The sequence below is a fragment of the Lytechinus variegatus genome, chromosome 9 (assembly GCF_018143015.1).
Source record: "Lytechinus variegatus isolate NC3 chromosome 9, Lvar_3.0, whole genome shotgun sequence".
NCBI classification, from domain to species: domain Eukaryota; kingdom Metazoa; phylum Echinodermata; class Echinoidea; order Temnopleuroida; family Toxopneustidae; genus Lytechinus; species Lytechinus variegatus.
In genome coordinates, this window is record NC_054748.1 from 31,474,483 (window position 1) to 31,493,016 (window position 18,534).

Here is an 18,534-nt window from a genome sequence, read left to right on the forward strand (position 1 = left end):
ATGAGCCATATGCTTTTAATACACACTTAGCTCTTAGATGATACAATACTTCAGAGAATAGTAATGTATACGAGATTGTTAGAAATTTACCCGTAATAAGTGCAATGACTTGAATAAGTCCTCAGTCTGCAGAATGTATTGTGCTGTTACTTAATGGTCGCTACTTTGTCCACAGAGACGTGCGGTCTGAACAACGGTGGATGCGATCGGGAGTGTGAGGACACACCCACTGGTGTGCAGTGCAGCTGTCCTGAAGGCTTTGACCTGCTGGCAGATGGGCGAACGTGTAATGGTGAGTACGAGACCTGTTCAGAGAGTCCATCTTGGGCCCGTTGCAGAAAGAGTTGCAATCGATTGCAACTGCCATAAAAAAGACAGTTTGTTCAGTGTCGAACACTGGTCATGGGCGGAAATCCAAGGGGGACAGGGGGTACGCGTCCCCTATCCAAAATAGTAGGGGGAGGGACATAATATCAATTGACCCCCTACTATTTTAGGTCTTTTATGATAGAAAGAAATACATCATTCAAAATCCAAATAAAACATTTATTTTGGACGATGAGCTGACCTTAATTTTGAGGTGATAATCCTAAAAAAAAAATATATATATATATATATTTTTTTTTGCACTATATATATATATATATATATTTTTTTTGGGGGGGGGGTGGGTTCAAATTTATTTAGGTGGAAATGACCTGACATTTTTGGTGATAACCCTTTTTTGTTCTTGTCAAATGTTCTAGCCTCTGGCCCCCTACCTTGGGGAGAGATTTCCGCCATTGACACTGGTGTATACCATTCATGTTTAAATAAAAACTTTGAATTAAAAAAACAAGGATAAGACCTCCATATTTATAATGACATCTTGCAGCAGTTTGAATTACTTCTCTTAAAAAATGTGTAAGTAACTATCCTCGACGAATTGAAACGTGTTATAGTATTTTTTTGTATGGTTCTGTTTTCTGGTTTTGTTAATGGTTATATATTTCTATATGCTATGGTTGACATATTTTTATAATTCTCCTGTAATGTATTGTATTATGGTTGTATTGTAATTGTGCAGGGATCTCTTATAAAGCTGTTCTATACTAGAGAGACGACCCTGGGTATATAATACAAGAATGAATAAATAAATAAATAAATAACCATCTCGTTTGATGCTAATATATGTGTTATATTTTATTATATTTTATGGTTGTAATAAATTGAAATTGAATCTTTATTTCAGACCGTGACGAGTGTATGGTGGATAATGGCGGCTGCTCACACATTTGTACGAATCGTTTAGGTTCATATGAATGTACATGTCCCAAAGGGTACAAGCTTACGTCGGAAGGACTAGCATGTGAAGGTAAGCAACAACAACAACAACAAAAAAAAACCTAGACTTTGCGGTGACCTGACCAACCATCGTAAAACCTACCGTCTTTTAACTGCGTTCCGAAAGACCCCAAAAGGAAACCGATAACCATCAATGTTTTATCAAAACTTTTCATTTCATTATTATGCTGTCTTATATTTCACCTTTGTTATATTATTGGTGAAAATTTGGTGTGAAATGCATTTTGCATCAAACTTTGAATTAATGGAGAATGTCATATCATCTTACCCGATGGTGGTTTTTAACCTTATCCAAGAAACTGTCTTTATATTGCTGTGGACCTTTCCCACTTTCAGATATGTCAAGGATGGTTAGATCGAATACATATGTAGATTATTCACAATTGGCTCGTAACAAAAAGCTTGGCGATTAATCGCTAAATTAATTGGCCTACCATGGTCACAGTTGCATGCGCATTTTGCAAAGTAGAGTGGCTTGGAACCAATCAGAATTGTTCTTTCAAATTAGCGATTAATCGTTAACCATCGTGTATCATTGTTGGTGTTTTCTTTGTTTTATATAGATGTTAATGAATGCGCTATGAACGATACCTGTGATCACTCCTGCGTCAATCTCCCGGGAAGCTTTAGATGCCTTTGCGATGCAGGCTTCCAAGCGTATGGAATAACACACTGCGGAGGTAGGTGGATTCTCATGAACAGTGCTGGCCCTACTGTGTATCCTTGTGGAACCATGTGTAACATTTACAATTTTCGTTCTTACCATTATCGTTATTATTATTATTATCTTGTGATAGTCATCAAGTTCTTTGTTCACTGTCAACCATCAGCTCCCGCGATTTCTTTCACAAAATGCATTCTCTCTACATGAACATAATCATTACAAACTTTCTTTTTTCTCTTTAGATGTTGACGAATGTTCGATCAACAACGGAGGATGTCAGCATGGTTGTCATAATACACAGGGAAGCTACGAGTGTTTCTGCAGAGAAGGTTTTAAACTTCATCCAAATAGGAAAGATTGTATAGGTATTGATTATATCTTGTTTGTGATTTTCTTAGTATCTCCCAAGAATATATGCCATTGAAATATTCATGCCCATCGTCGTAAAGGTGTCTTCCTATGTGATGATCTCATTAATGCCAATTGACACAAGCGAAATTGACTCAAGGCTAGCCAAAACTTTTACGTTATTGACAATAGCATCATACCGGTTCGTTTTTAAATGGTTTCGTTTGTGTGTCTGTAACATAACTAGGACTGTAGATCTCTTTGTATATCTTTGTTGTGTAGCATTTTGAGCATTTGATAGTTTACATTATTCACATGCTCGACTTAATTCTCATTAATGGTTAATATCGGGAACTTTCCCGTCCTAAAACGTAAAGTCCCTATTCACTATATAAGAGCACGCCAGAAATGTCTGTACATTGTGCACCTTACATAGGAAGTGTATAACACTCATACTTTTATCTTCCTAATACCTATATTTCGAACGAGCAGCCACTCGATGTCTTCCGCTGAGGACACCAGCCCGTGCCATCCTCCAGTGCGCCACAGAGGGTACCGACGAGGTCTGTTCTCTATTCTGCGAGTCCAACTCGCACTTTATAGCTTCAGGACAAGGAACGTTCAACTACCAATGCGGCGAGAGTACGCATTTCGAATGGACTCATGGCGCGACCAATGATACACTTCCTAGCTGTTCAGGTAAGATATTGGAATGTCACTGGACACACAGTGGCGCCAGGATGTCAGGTAACCAGATACTGGTTATAGTTAGGAGGGGGAACTATATACGTCTGTTAAGATACTCCTGGTGCCAAGGTGGACGCATCTTCCAATCATCTAGGTAAAGCCTAATAAAATGTGAACATTCATGTAGAGGGTTAGAATAGGTATATATTCTGTGTTGATCAAGATGTTGCCCATATGAGCGTCCCATGAAGAGATTAGTCAGACGTTTAAGTCACTTTATATTCGACAGGTAACACAGTAAGAGTGATTCTCCGCCGATAAGAACTTGTCGGACGGGAAATGTTGATGATTGACTGTTTTAAAAGGGATCGGTTAAGTGTTTCCCTGACACACCGAATAAAACCTTCACAAATCAATATATATATATATATATATTTGTGATAGTACAATATTAATGATAGCAATAACAGTTACATTAATTTAACCCTCATAACAAAGCGCTAAAATATCCGTTTAGTATCTGAACGCAGCTCTTGTAATTCACTATTTTGTTTACTTCGTTTCAGCTTCGACTGACGTCCCAATGGTTAGTCGAAAGGCACGCCTTTTCTTCTCCACCAGCCGTTGTGAGCTACAGCGACGGGTCACACGCCAACTTTCCAAAACCATCAACCAAAAGTTATCAGGTACTGAAAGCCTGCCCGACGAGTCTAACACTGAGTCGACCTTTGACCCTGCTGACCCACCAGCGCCCTCATCGGCGGCATGGGAGAGCCGTGGCTTCAATTCTACATCCCTCCTCGCCAGTGACGGTAAAACGCCGTTTCTGCACCGAAACCAATTATCTGAAAGCACAGTCTTGACATACTAGTACACGCTTACATTTCTCTTCCACGATATTCACAAATACAGAGGCACAAAGAATAGTTTGAATGGAATGAACCACAAATTCGCAAAACCTTTTTTTATTGCACACAATTTCATTGAACACATTCATTGACATCCATGAATGAAACTCGCCGAGGCACGTTTTTGGATGTTCTGATTGCTGTCATAAATTCATTGCAAATATTTTTTTTAGTTGAAGCCTTTTGCAGTTGAACGAAAATTGACTAAAAATTTGCCACAAGATCATGCTTTTTAAAGTTATTTTTTTATTTGCATGTTGAAAATAGGCCTTGCACCATAATGCTCTCACATTCACAATTCAATCCCGAGAAGGATTTTTGAGAACTTAGGTTCGCATTTTTACAGCCCTCAATATTTCGAATGTTAAAAAAAGTGCCATGACCTCTCACCTATGCCCCGGAAATGGTGTGTCAACAGGGTCGGGTCGGGTCAAACGCCTTATACCGTGAGTTCCATGTTAATGTTTACCCTCTGATCATGTTATCGTCTTTTCCCCATGGTTATCTGACTTCAAACCCGATATCGTTATCCTCTTTCTCGGCACTTCTTATGGCATGTCCCTATCCCTTTTTATTCAAGAGAGGGCGCTTTAAAGAATCTATGTTGGGGAAATATTGAGTGATATTCCAATGATTTTTTTTTATTGTGTGCCAAATGACAAGTTTCAATTAAATGTGAGAAATAAAGAAGTGAGAGCAATGCTCTTGCATTAGTCTTCTCAAGGCCCTAATACATTAAAATATTTAATGAGATTAAACCAGACAAAAAAAGAGAAAAAAAATACATGCTATAAAAGCGCCCTTGTAAACCAAATCTCTTTAATGATACCCACTTCCATCTCAAATCCTTTCTGCATGATGCTTTAGTACACTTGTTTGCTCTAATAGACTAGTTCGGCACTTTTCTATTTTCCATGTTTATTAGTGCATACCTACCCAGAATAACCTGCATGAAAATTAAGTATAGCTGGAATGATTAATGACCGTTTTTAGTAGTTCTTTTAGTACCCTTCTGTATGATGTGCTATAAAAATATTTTCATTGATAAGTGTATAAAGTTGTCTTTTTTAAAGATCATGTTTCTTTTTACTACAATTGGCTGGTCTTTGTTTTGAATATGATATTACACTTAATTTAAAACTAGCCTGGTATTTATATCGGTCCACATCAGAGAGGTGTTGAAACAACACCAATTTGGCGTGAGGCTAACAACAATTTGGCAATTAAGCATCACCAATTAGCGTTAAACCAATATCGGTTTGAATCTAAACTGTTTTTTTTCAACAACTCTCTGGTTTGGACCGATAAAGATAACAGGCTGGTGTTAAATCAACACCGATGTGTTTTTTTCACTGTAATGATGTCTCAGAAGTAATGATCTCAACTGTATTTTTTTTTTTATAAATTGCCAACAGGTTGATTTGAAAGCGGTGAGAAAGATCAATCAAAAACAATGTCAACCATTTCAGAAAATTATGATATCAAATGAGACGGTCACTTGCTATTGATTTTTTTTTGTGGTATACAAAAAAGAGAACCGATGGTATGGCACAAAGTATACAACATATTAATTTTTTAATAGATCGATGTATCCTCCAATGAGTGTACAACGGGGTTAATCTTTCTTTTAAAACATTGTGAAATCACGATCATATTTTGTTCGATCGATTTTACTAGCGTTGCTTCATTATCAACTCGATGAACATTTGAAATTTGATACAATAGAGCATTTAAATAATAGTGAAGAATTGACATCTCGAGTTTTCACCTTCGATAGTACTGACTTACTTTATATGCATGTAATTTCTCATGCATGTTTTTTTTCTTTGCTTTCATATGTTGTGATTATGATTTTGTTTACATTCTATGACGTCATTTCCTAAAAGATTTTTTTAAATTCCATATTGAAAATGTCTGTTTATATCTATTTTTTCCTTTCTCAAAATTTTTAATGATTTTAATATTTTGTCTCCGTTGGAATCCCATTTTAATTCAGGGTTGCAAGATTTTTCTGACGTCATTCCTGAAAATATTTATTTAAACTCATTAAAAAAGATGTAAATTTTGTTAGTTTCCTTTCTAAAAATGTATGGTAAATCATTAAGATGTTTTGTCTCTATTGCATATCCTTTTGTAATTGAGGGCAAAGGGCTTTTACGACCGAAATCTTACAGCTTATACGTCGAAAAATATTGTTTAAATTAACCCTTCCCCAATACTGAATAAATAAATAAATAAATGACTTAAATAATGAATATATAAATATAAACAAATATAAATAATTAAAAAGTTGAAATGTGCCGAAATAGTACGAAAACAAATAAATAATTAAAGCTAAGTTTTTTGAAGTTCGATTGAGGAGAGTTATATATATTCTTTGCGAAAACGGATAACCTCTATACTTTAATCTTTTATAGCCGGAGGATGTCGGAGAGATTGTGAGGTGAGTTTCCTCAATCTTAGCTGTGATCAACAACCTGCTGCGAGGAGAAAACGAATGGCTGGTCGACTGACATCGTCGTCCTCCTCGATCACGGATGATGGGGGAAGTGGATCATTGATCACGGCTTATGTGGAGATCGTCATCAAAGCCAGGCTCAGTGGAGAGACGTGTAAGGATTTCATTTGAACTGTCATTTTTTTCAAATACTTTTTCCGGATGTGTACAATCTGCAAGAGCGTTCACAACTTGCTCTATACTATGAAACGCGCACTCTATAATTTAACAGTAGGCCATGTAACTCAATTTGGTTGGAGGAAGGAACTTACTTTTTGCTGATTTATGAATGAATTTTGAGGAAACCCAGATCAAAACGATGGTATATTTAATTTTCTTCATTGTCAGAACATCGGATCTCCGAATCTACTACTTCCATACGCTGCAAAAACGCCGATGTTAATTTAACGCCAGACTGGCATCTACATCGGAAGATACCAGAGAAGTGTTGAATCAAAGCGATGTTGGCTTAACACTATAGTGTTGCTTAAATCCCAAATTGGTGTTAGCCTATCGCCAAACCAGCGATGTGTCAACACCTCTCTCACCAGTGTGTTCCGATATAGATACCAGGCTGGCGTTAAATTAACACCGGCGTTTTTGCAGCGTATGGAAGTAGTAGATTCGGAGATCCGATGTTCTGACACTGAAGAAAATAAAATATACCATCGTTTTGATCTGGGTTTCCTCAAAATTCATTCATTAATCAGCAAAAAGTAAGTTCCTTGCTCCAACCAAATTGAGTTACGTGGCCTACTGTTAAATTATAGGGTGCGCGTTTTATGATATAGAGCAAGTTGTGAACGCTCTTGCAGGTTGTAATCATTCGGAAAAAATATTTGGAAAAAAGTGAAACTACTTATTGTAGGAATTACGAATATCTTGTTTTAAATCTTGCCATATTTGTATGTGTGTGTGTTAGGGCCGCAGGTGCGTCAATAGGTGGGGTCTGCAGTTTGATCCGGGGGGGGGGGGCACTTCCATTCACGAGTGGATACCATGCGCGACCATAAGGTCTCGAAATGCACCCTAAACACGTAATTTCCATATTCTGAAAATGCACCCCTTAACAAGAAATGGCGTGTTAAACCCTACCCTTAACAAGTATAGGAAATAAAACGATACTTTTGGCAAATATTCCCTGAAATGAACACCTAAACAAGTACAGGAATGTTTTATTGTTACGGGCCTTTCGGTCGTCGGCTTTACCTTATTTGGTTTAGTACGATAACACCTTCTACAAGTCGCGCAAATCGGACTCTAAACACGAAGTGTTGGGGCAAAAAAGGACATCCTTTATAAAACATTTTAATTTTGTTTTATCATCCCCACAAATTCGACCCTAAACACGTAATTTTCCTCGCGAAATAGATACCCTTTTTTTCATTTTTTGTGTGTTTTTGACACCCTTATCACGTTACGCACGTAACGTCCCCGTTCGTGAAAAAGACATCCTTTTTACGTGTTTTTTTGGTCGCGCATGGTATCCACTCGTCAATGTAAGTGGCCCCCCGGGAGTTTGATTATTTGTTATAATTCTGTTTCCAGAGTTCACTCTCTAATTTGTAAATTCGTAAATTTGTAATTCGTAAATGCTTTTATTCACCAGTACTTTTTGTTGTTGTAATGTTTTGTATACTGTTTCCTTGTTTTGATAATTCCTTTCTTTAATGCCCGCCCTTTACATGCTCCGCGTCTTTGGGAGTCCCAAACATATTGTGTTATAGCTAAAATAAATCATTGTATTGTTGGATTGATTTCATGAATAAATCGTACATTGGGCATGTTTAGCAAGGAAGTAGAGTGTTGTACCTTTATTGTAGTTTTACGAGACACGCCATTTTCTCTCTGTCATCTGTTCTCTAGCCCGATGTGATTTGGAATGTGTACGCAAGAAGTCGGAACGAAAGATGAAACGGTTGATCACCAAGCTACGGAGGGCCATCGAACGAGATCATTTCGTAGTTCAGATCGACGGCAACGAGTACGAGATGAGTCGGAACCTCAACGTGACCGATGTCTCCGAAGCTAGCTGTCCACTGGGCCATGTAATGATCGATGCAGGTCGATGTGGTGAGTGACGGGGGCTCTTTCACAAAGTGATAAGTATGACTAATGGGGCGTTGCAGGAAAATAATATTTGCAATCAATCGCAAGTCAATTTTTTGTTCCCGAAATCAAGCACATGCCGTGCAATTAATTGCAAATATGCGATTGATTGCAAATCTGGTCCATGAAACAAGGAAGGTAGTCTGACTTGCTATAGTTAAAAGTGATCAATCAATTGTTAAATTGCAACAGAATATTTGCGATTGATTGCAATATTTTCTTGCAACACCCCCTTAGAGTCGCACGTGAAATTTCCAGATGCGTGCGGTATGGAAGAAATAAAAAGGAATATCAATAGTCAAATCGGCAAATAAAAGCTGAAATTTAATGCCCTTTTAATTCGATATTGTTTTAATTCTGTTCATTCGTAATATAGTGGCCTGCAGCATGGGTACCTATTACCACGCTAGGAGTGGGGGCTGTCTCCCCTGTGCAGCGGGAACCTATCAGGATGAGGAAGGACAGTTAGAATGCCGCATGTGCCCCCAACAGGATCAACAGTTTGATGTGACCGGGGCCCGTCATATAACAGAATGCGGAGGTGTGATTAATTTCCCTTTTATCTTATTTCTCTCTTTCCTCTTTTTGCTATCTACTCTTGTTAGCAAGAAAATATAGCCAAAAAAAATGACCCAACAAAAATTTAAGAAACAAAAACAGAGAAGGAAATTAGTTTTTAGGAAGACGGGTAGTACAAGTAGACAAGTGAAATATATGTGTTGGCAAATGCATTACATTTCATCAACAGATTTGTTTTGTTAAAATTTTCTCTCAAATTTGTTTTTTAAAGATTTGCTACCGATTATGCAATTAGGTAAAGAATTAAATAACAATGGACTTTCATAAAGTTCATATGAGCTGAAGCGGCTACCCTTGGTAAATAAGAATTCTATTTTTACAATCCTTATGTCATAGGGCAATGCCGACCTGGCGAAAACTCTGTAGATGGTTTCCAGCCATGTGACCCGTGTCCAGTAGGGTCATATCAACCCGAGTCTGGTCGTACACATTGCCTACCATGTAACGGTGGACTACTGACCCGGTTCTATGGAGCTACTTCATTTGCTGACTGTCTAGCAAAAGGTAAGAAAGGGTTCGCATCTTTAACATAATGAAACGTAGCGGTTGATCATAGGGGCTTAATCTATGTTTGATCACGATTATTATTGCTTAGATATGTATTTGTTGAAACTTATCAAATTATGATAATGTATTACCAGAATTAAACATTTCAAACAAATGACTAAAATAATTATAAAACATGTGACAAAAGCAAAATGAAATAGACGATACTTTAACTGGGATACATTCAATATTCTATATTTGCAAAATGAACACTGTCATTACAAGAAGTGATATTTATTTGATGTGATTTAATTTCTTTCAAATATATATAAACAGGAAAACAAGATCAGGACACCGTTTTTCTTCTTGCTCATGTATAAAAGGACATGATATTTACACATAAATCTAAAAAAAGTAATTACATAGTATAATAAGTGTAAATAAAAACTGCATCTTATCGTAGACAAAGAATACACACTGTTAAAAAAACTGATTTTACAGGAAAAAAAAGAAAGAAGATTTTGTAAAAAGCAATAACAGAATCATTCTGTAAATTCATAAAACAGGAATTTTTCTGCGATTTAACAGAACAGTTCTGTTTGAAAAGGGGAAAAGGGTATTTTATTAAAGGAAAATTGTAAGGTTCCATACACCAAATGCCAATTTCCTGTAAGATTAAGCAATCTGGTGAGATTACAGGTGTTCTCGAGACTCTGCTGCAGGAACTTCTTTTATTTTTTAAGGATAAATTTTCTAACAGTGCAGGAAAATCAAAAGACAAATGGAAGGAATCAAACAATTTTGACTACGCTCAGGAAAAGAGAAGGCTAAATGAAATGTTAACATGATAAAAGTCAGAAATACTCAACTAATATTCATGTTTATGCTTGAGGACACGGCAGCCACACATGAAGTTAAATGCATTTAACAAATTAAGTTAGTAATGCGGAATTGAGATATATATTCAGGGGCCCGTCTTACAAAGATTTGCGATTGATCCGATCAATCACAACTATGGAAAGCCAGCAAAGTCAACATATGAAATGCATGTTTGTTCGAAAATTGTTCTAGATATGAATGTATATCCATAGAGTCATTGATTACTTGACAATTTGGTGTGTTTTCCTTTGTTTACAAAGGACATTTTGCAAATTTCCTATTGAAAAAATTATGACACTAATGGATTTCCATAGAGTTACGATTGATTGGATCAATTGTAACTCTTTGTAAGACGGGGCCCAGAATTAAAAATTAATGTTTGTGATGAAAGAAGATGATTGAGAATGGAATTCTACATCCTCTAATGCAGAACACTGTGGACCTGGCACGTATTACAACGTCACAACCCACTCTTGCGAGAGATGCCCCAGAGGATGGTACCAACCACACCCTGCCATGAACTACTGCATCCGTTGCCCTGGCAACACAACCACGGATGAGAATGGAGTCGCTGATGGAGATCAATGCAAAGGTGATTCAAGGGTTTCGAGTTCATTTATTTACATTTATCATTAGAAAACGCACATATTAAATGCAATATTTTAAATAATGTTGTCCTTGTTCTTACTCTTCTTCTTATCTTCTTCGACTCCTTCTCCCTCTTCTTCTGTTTCTTCTTTATTCTTCTTCTTCGTCTTCTACTTCTTCTTTTTCTTCATCTGCTTCAACATCTTATTTTTCTTCTTCTACTTCTTCTCTCCTTCTTCTTCTTCCTTTTCTCCTTCTTCTGCTGTACTGCCACCTTATGATTTTATTAGTTATGTTATATCTAGATATTATTTAAAATGTGCTTTGTGTTATATTGCTTTTAATATCATTCCATTGTCCATTATTCAGATACGACATGCAGAGCTGAGATTGGCCAGTACGTCGGATACATCGAGACACCAAACTTTCCCGGGGATTACCCTGCCAATGTCGACTGCACGTGGCATATCAAACCACCAAAGGGTCGAAAGGTCATCTTTGTAGTTTCAGAGATCTTCCTACGAAGGGAGGACCAATGCGGTGACATTGTGGTCATTAGAAAAACAGGTAAGAGTTTTAAATAACCCCCCAATTATAATAATGATAATTATATAACAAAACAATGATATCGATGAGATAAAAATTATAGTAATAATAGTAATAATATTGATAACAATGATATTAATTTTACTAAAAAATAGTAATAGTAATAAAAACATAATCACTATGATATGCAACATTTATTTACTGCTTGATATATTGTTTCTATCATAACAGGGGTCACATGGTCAAAAAAATTAAGTAAGAAAATATGGAAATTGTTTTCCCCCCTAAAAGCTCCAAATCTGGGAAAGTTAAGAAATTATCTCCAGCAAATTATCATTTTCTACTATGTAAACAGACTGAACTCGCTGTGAACACACTGGACACATTGTGAACACACTGTGAACACGATCTGTAGTTTGAGTACTCACTATGACCACACCGTGAACACGGTATCAATTCACTGAACACACAGTGAATATGCATATGCACTATGAACACACTGTGAACACACTTTAATCACACTGCACACACTGTAAACACACTGTGAACACAATTTAAACATACTGAACACACTGTAGACACACTGAGAATACTATGTGGACTCACTGTGAACTCACTGAGAATACACTAAGAAAACACTGTGAACATGCTCTTAACACATTAAGAACACAATGTGCACACACTATGAACACACTGTAAACAGATTATGAACACACTGAAAACACACTGTGAACACATTGACAACACATCAAAACGCACTTTGAACATATTATGAACAAACTGTAAACACACTGTTAATGTACTAAACACACTGAGAATGCACATTATAACCACACTGCAAACACACTGTAAGCACCCTAAGAACACAATGTGACCACAATAATACAATGTGAACAAACTGAACACACTGTGAACACTGTGAACACACATAAAACTTATTGTGAACACACAAAAGACACACTGTGAACACACATAAAACTTATTGGGAACACACAAAAAACACACTGTGAACACACTAAGCACACTGTGAACACCCTTAGAACACATTGTGACCACACTAAGAACACAATGTGTTTACACTGTAAACACAATAAGAACACACTGTGAACACACTAAGAATACGATGTGATCACGATAAGACCACAATGTGAACACACTGGACACACTGTAAACACACTTAGAACTCACTGTAAACACACCGGGACCAATCTGTAAACACACTGTGAACACACTGTAAGCACATTGTGAACACCCTAATAACACAATGTGACCACACTTAAGAACACAGTGTGAACACACTGTAAACACACTAAGATTACACTGTGAACACACTATAAACACACTGTAAACACACTAAGAACACACTGTGAACACAGTATAAGCACACTATGAACACACTAAGAACACATCAAAAACCCACTTTGAACACACTGTGACACTGTCCTTTCTAGCAGGGTTGACATTTTTTGGTATTTCCTTTTCTTGCAGCATCGCCTTATTCTACAACGTCATTTGAGACATGTGAGAATGTTACGCGTCCCATCGCGTTCCTTGCACAGTCTAAACGAGTGTGGATCAGGTTCACAACAGACGCAGCACATGCAGCCAAAGGCTTCCGAATACACTACGCGATGTATGATGGTAAGTTGACAATTTAGCTGATTTTATACTGCCTTGATCACAAGAATACTCATAAATTACCAACGCTTTTAGGTCATCGATTACAATAATTTATTTCATGTACTTTTTAAAATTGATATTATCCAAGATATTAACTTTATATTTTGACCAAGTATTGTTGCTTGGAGCTAATTTGTGAATTTTATGAAAGGAATCTCAGATTTTAAGTATCAAATCTCACTTGTAATATAGGAGATTTTATTTAGGCCTTAAAAATGCCAATACCCACTTTAATCAGATAAAGTTTTTATAGGTATGAGCTTGAGCTGGATGCTTAATTTGATGAACTGTTTACTCTGCCTCTTTCAGAAACGTATGAAGATCTAATGAAAGACATCGTAGGGGATGGAAGGCTATATGAATCAGAGTATCACCAAGAAATTCTAAAGGTTTGTATAATCAAAAGTATTATGGTCTAATGAAGCACCACCGGGAATTGTTCGGACACATCAAACCGTATGTACCAAGATCTGCATTGGAATAAAACTCTATAGAGTTTTCTTTGTGTCTTCTGGGTTGTCGAGAAAGCGGCATGGGGGATAAAAGTCTGCCCAAATAATTCACACTTGTTATCTCAGATTTTAACATGTCATTTGCTTAGCAATTAGAGTGTCATGACAACTCATTGCTGGAATACTACCCAAGGAGTGGAGATTATGCATGTATCATAAGCAGGCAAGCAAGAATCTAATGACCGAGGTAGGGCCTAATGGTGCGACGGTAAAGCACTAAGATATGTCGTTTAGATGCAATAAGCACCATTTAACAATCAAAATAAAGTATCATTATCTCACAAGTTGTTTTGTACTCCTGAATATAATATAGATATTTTTTCTTTTATCATTTGCCTTTACTGTGTAGAATAAAGAGGTCCTAACAGCATTATTAGAGGTCATAGCACATCCGGAGATATACGACAACTACAGACTAGAGGAATCAAGATCGATCCTACCACGTTCCTTCATCAAACTCCTAAGGAATAAGGTGGCCAGGTTCCTCTATCCTGAGGAGATGTTCCCTCCAGGACACAAGGATCTAGTAACTTCCGGTACATGGGATTAACATTCTGTCCTGCCATGTCATTGCGAAGCTAGGATGATCTAGAACGAACTGTGTCCCCTGTGCTTGTGTTCTACCGCTTTGCTTTGTCACGTATTGACTGTCTTCCCTATCAACCAGTCCGGGGCTGCCAAGTCTCCCTGTCAGGGAGGGACTGCCAAGGAGGCTCCCTGAAAATCGACGGATTTTCGAGTGAAAAACTGCATATTGTCAACGTCTCCCCGATTCATACATTGATCGCTTTCATTGGTTCGTGTGTAATTGAGATAGTTCCCCCTCCTTTTTCAGTAAGTTTTTCCCGTAGCTGGGTATCAAAGTTGGCAGCTCGGCCAACCTTTAAGGACATCCTTCTAACTGCTACTTGAAGATGGCACCTGCTGGTTCACAAGCGTCATCTAGTTTCTGATGGCATTTTGACCTATTATAAAATAGTTACAACTTCATCCTTTACCCAGGGTAACCATTTCAGCTCTTATGGACTGTTTTCCCATTCGGTCCTGCATAACATACCCTTGTCCGTTCCGAAATGCGTAGCGCCTTGATTGAAGAGAGTCCCATTTTCAAGTCTTTGTTATGACTAACTATGACTTAGAACTTACGACCTTCCGTTCGTCAGGCGGGCGTTGTCAGAAAATTTGATCACCATGCCCCACTAACTTTGAATTGATCCCTCCCTGGAAGCAAGGTTTATAGCAGTTTTGACTCTCGACTTGTAAACAAAGGTTTTTCCCCCCACCTCAGCAGTTTTGTTACTATTTTTTTTGGGGGGGCAAGGAATAAGTTCTTAAATTCTCTAAAACAGAATTCCCCAGTCTTTTGAAAATGCTAAGTTATCTTGTTTCCCCAACATTACCACTTGTCGTTCGATAACCCGAAGACTTTGTTTTACCCAACATGTATCTTTGTGATTCATTTTGTATAAATCATGTTCAATGAGTATGACGCTTTCGTCACTAAATTTTTACTTTCCCGTATGCACCACGATCGTCTATTTAATTAATTTCATCAATTTGAATTCTAGCGAAATTGTTAGTTGAAAAGAAAGTATATTTTTGTTTAATTTTGGAGGGAAATATTATTATAATAAAAAAAGGAGAAAGAGGAAGAACTTTTTTTATTCTATATTGTATCAATCATTGAGAATGTTTCTTGATGTTGGTTCTTATTAATTTTTTCATGTTCCAAATGACAGTACCACCAAATATATAAGTACTTAACCAATACGTACTTGTAGTATTATTCCTTCTTGTCTAGGCTTGGCATTAAAGAGAGGAAATTTGTATTTTAAAAGAGAAAAGATATTTAATTATTCTGTACATTTTCATTGTAAATTTCTTTATTTTTCATGTTCCCATGGTGGTTTAGTGTTGTTTCTCCTGCACTGAGCCTAAGGCCTGTACTCTAAATGTATACTATGTCGAGCTATGTTTAAACTCATTTACGGTGATCTGCAGAGAGCATTTATATAGTAAATTGCTACTTGGTCTACACCCGTTTCGGCTACTTTTCATTTTGTCTCATCCTTCATGGTCTAATGCTAATTTGTCTAATACCAGAACGTCTACTTAGTATTTGCTCTAATTTGACAATTTGCCAATATATATAATTCATATTGTGGTTAAACCCAGTTATGTAATATCTACTTGGCTTAGTGTCTAATTTCCAGGTCATACCAATGTAATCGCGTATCCGCTTAGTCTCAGACCACTATTAGATGAACTGTTTATGAATCAAATTTTCGTTTGACAAAGAAAAAGAGAATGATTAGACAAAGTGGAAATTAGACTAACTCGACATTTGACTAAATGAAGATTGAGAAAACGTGAGTATTAGACCAAGTCTAGCGTAGACTGAACGGCTATAAGACCACATTAATAGTGGAACAAGTGGGTTTATCCCAGGTGGTATTGACATACCTGAAAAGTAGACCAACGGTCTGTAGACCACATGAATGTCATCTATTTGCTCTGGTAGACTCATAAGTATCAAAACACAGGAGTCGGGGCTAAAAGTTTATTTAAGTCTATGAAATAGATGGACTATTAGAAGTCTAACGCGCTTTGTCAGTTACATGTAGGCCTATATTTAAAAAATTGTGTGAACACGGCTGAAGTAATCTTGACAGTGAAATCTTAACATTTTTTTATTGGATTGTGTATTGCGACTACATGTAGATGTAACATTTTAGGCAGCTAGTCTAAATTAATCTTAGTCTTGTGACTCCAGGTTTTTGCCTTTTTAAATATCTAGAACGCTATACATCACTCATTATTTATTACCGAAGATCGAAAAACAAAAATCACTCCCAAACTGAATTGATAACAAAAGCAATTGTATTAAAAATTTTAATAAAATATAATTTATCAATCAATATTTAGTGCAAAAATATGTATTCATAGAATTGCATCTGTTAAAATTGTTGAACTTGTAGTTGTCATAGTAACATAATAAACATTTTGTAAAGAATAGCTTTAACCATCAGTAAAATTGGCAGAGTGTATTCAATTTTGATGATAAGCATAAAAATGGCCTTTATTTAATGATATTTCATGTATTATACTAACTGGTCCCCCTGTATACGAGTCGGCTCATAATGTATAACATATGTGTTGCCAACGGGCAGACCAAGGCTTTGTTTCACAAAGAGTTACGATTGATCCAATCAGTCTCAACTATGGAAAGCCATTAATGTCAAGTATGGAAAGCCATTAACTAAAAATGCTTAATCTCGTAGGAACCAGTGATGAGCACACTGACTTTCTCAAGACGATGATACATGCATGACAAAATACCATATTTAGAACACACTAATGCTGTAGCCGAACTGCCGCACCGAACGGCAGTTTGCTGAACTTGGCACCTCCGAACCCTGCCGAACCGAACCTAACCCGAACATGCCACCTGATTTGCAGCACTAGAACACACCTTTAACTTGTCAAACAGATAAGCACTCTAGATGTTGGCGTCGCAGGCTTTCCACAGATGAGACCGATCAGATAATCACAACTCTTTTCATAAGTCGGGGACCAGTGATTAAAGAATAGGTTTTATACCGAGTGATATATAATAACCATAATAGATATCTTGATGATGTCATAGTATTCCAGCTTGTGCTAAATATGTTTCATCAGTCTCTTGCGTCCAAAGTATGTAGATATATAAACATTGTTCTGCACGACTATATATCCGTATAATTATGCTTCGCTATGCAATCAAACATTTCACACCTTTCACAATACAAACAACATTTTTGTGTACTGTAGCATGACAATTTTGTCTAGACTAAAGTCTTGATGTTACACTAGATGTCTACTTTAACTTTTGTTTTTTCTTGGGAGGAAAACTAGCTTGAAATTGTATAATTACAGCTCACTGAACTACACTCTAAAAAATGAAGTGCTCATTAAGCACTTTATGTCCTTGTATAGTGACTGCACTTTGAGAGCTGATATTCTAGTTCAAATTTGAATGACTAAATCAGCACTCATTAAGTGCTAAATGAGCACTTCATTTTTTAGAGTGTTAAGTTGTTTCGTGGAGCACATTCTACATGTTTGAAAATGTATCAATTTCATGTGACACCTGTAGTTGAGCATTAAAACTGACATCACTTGGTGTCTCTACTAGAGGACCACACCCTGATTTGTTAAAGTTACCAGAGATTGAACACCGAATTCTGCAAAAACACCAGCCTGGTATCTATATCGGTCCACACCGGGCCATAGAGTTGTTGAAACAACACCGGTTTGGCGTTAGGCTAACACCAATTTGCCATTGAAGCAACACTAATTAGTGTTAAACCAATATCGTTTGATTCTTAACCTGTGTTGTTTGAACACCTCTCTGGTGTGGACCGATATAGATACCGAGCTGGTGTTAAATCAACACCGGTGTTTTTGCAGTGAAGAGTGTAAAAGTAACGACCAAAGGCGTTGCAATAACATCCATAGATGTTGAACACCAAACACCAGAGTAAAGTGGCTTGTGTGGTGTTCTATGTAGGGGTGTACCTTCTTACCACAGTTTTCTCTTGTGAAGTTATGTCATAATTTGATAACGATTATTGTTTCTGTGACATTAGCTTGGAAAACCAATCTAAAGGCCATCACACTCCTTACGATTGGTCTGCGACCCAATTTTGGAATAAAACGTAGTAGAAA

At 36.9% G+C, this 18,534-nt stretch overlaps 1 protein-coding gene across 8 annotated transcripts in view; it reads left to right on the top strand.

Annotated features, from left to right (window-relative positions):
- Positions 1-16,460, top strand: part of LOC121421751 (signal peptide, CUB and EGF-like domain-containing protein 1) — a 53,377-nt gene extending 36,917 nt beyond the window's left edge. For 7 of the 8 annotated variants that reach the window (XM_041616542.1, XM_041616548.1, XM_041616546.1 and 4 more), the window contains 15 exons: positions 176-292; positions 1,232-1,354; positions 1,908-2,024; positions 2,251-2,373; positions 2,849-3,055; positions 3,610-3,855; positions 6,369-6,563; positions 8,315-8,521; positions 8,934-9,098; positions 9,473-9,640; positions 10,932-11,093; positions 11,459-11,656; positions 13,124-13,276; positions 13,625-13,704; positions 14,177-16,460. In XM_041616542.1, coding sequence (XP_041472476.1) covers positions 176-292; positions 1,232-1,354; positions 1,908-2,024; positions 2,251-2,373; positions 2,849-3,055; positions 3,610-3,855; positions 6,369-6,563; positions 8,315-8,521; positions 8,934-9,098; positions 9,473-9,640; positions 10,932-11,093; positions 11,459-11,656; positions 13,124-13,276; positions 13,625-13,704; positions 14,177-14,377 — 2,462 coding nt within the window. In that variant the 3' untranslated portion in view covers positions 14,378-16,460. The remainder of the gene's footprint in view (positions 1-175; positions 293-1,231; positions 1,355-1,907; positions 2,025-2,250; positions 2,374-2,848; positions 3,056-3,609; positions 3,856-6,368; positions 6,564-8,314; positions 8,522-8,933; positions 9,099-9,472; positions 9,641-10,931; positions 11,094-11,458; positions 11,657-13,123; positions 13,277-13,624; positions 13,705-14,176) is intronic. The other variant, XM_041616543.1, reaches the window with a different exon arrangement.
- Positions 16,461-18,534: the final 2,074 nt, after the last annotated feature.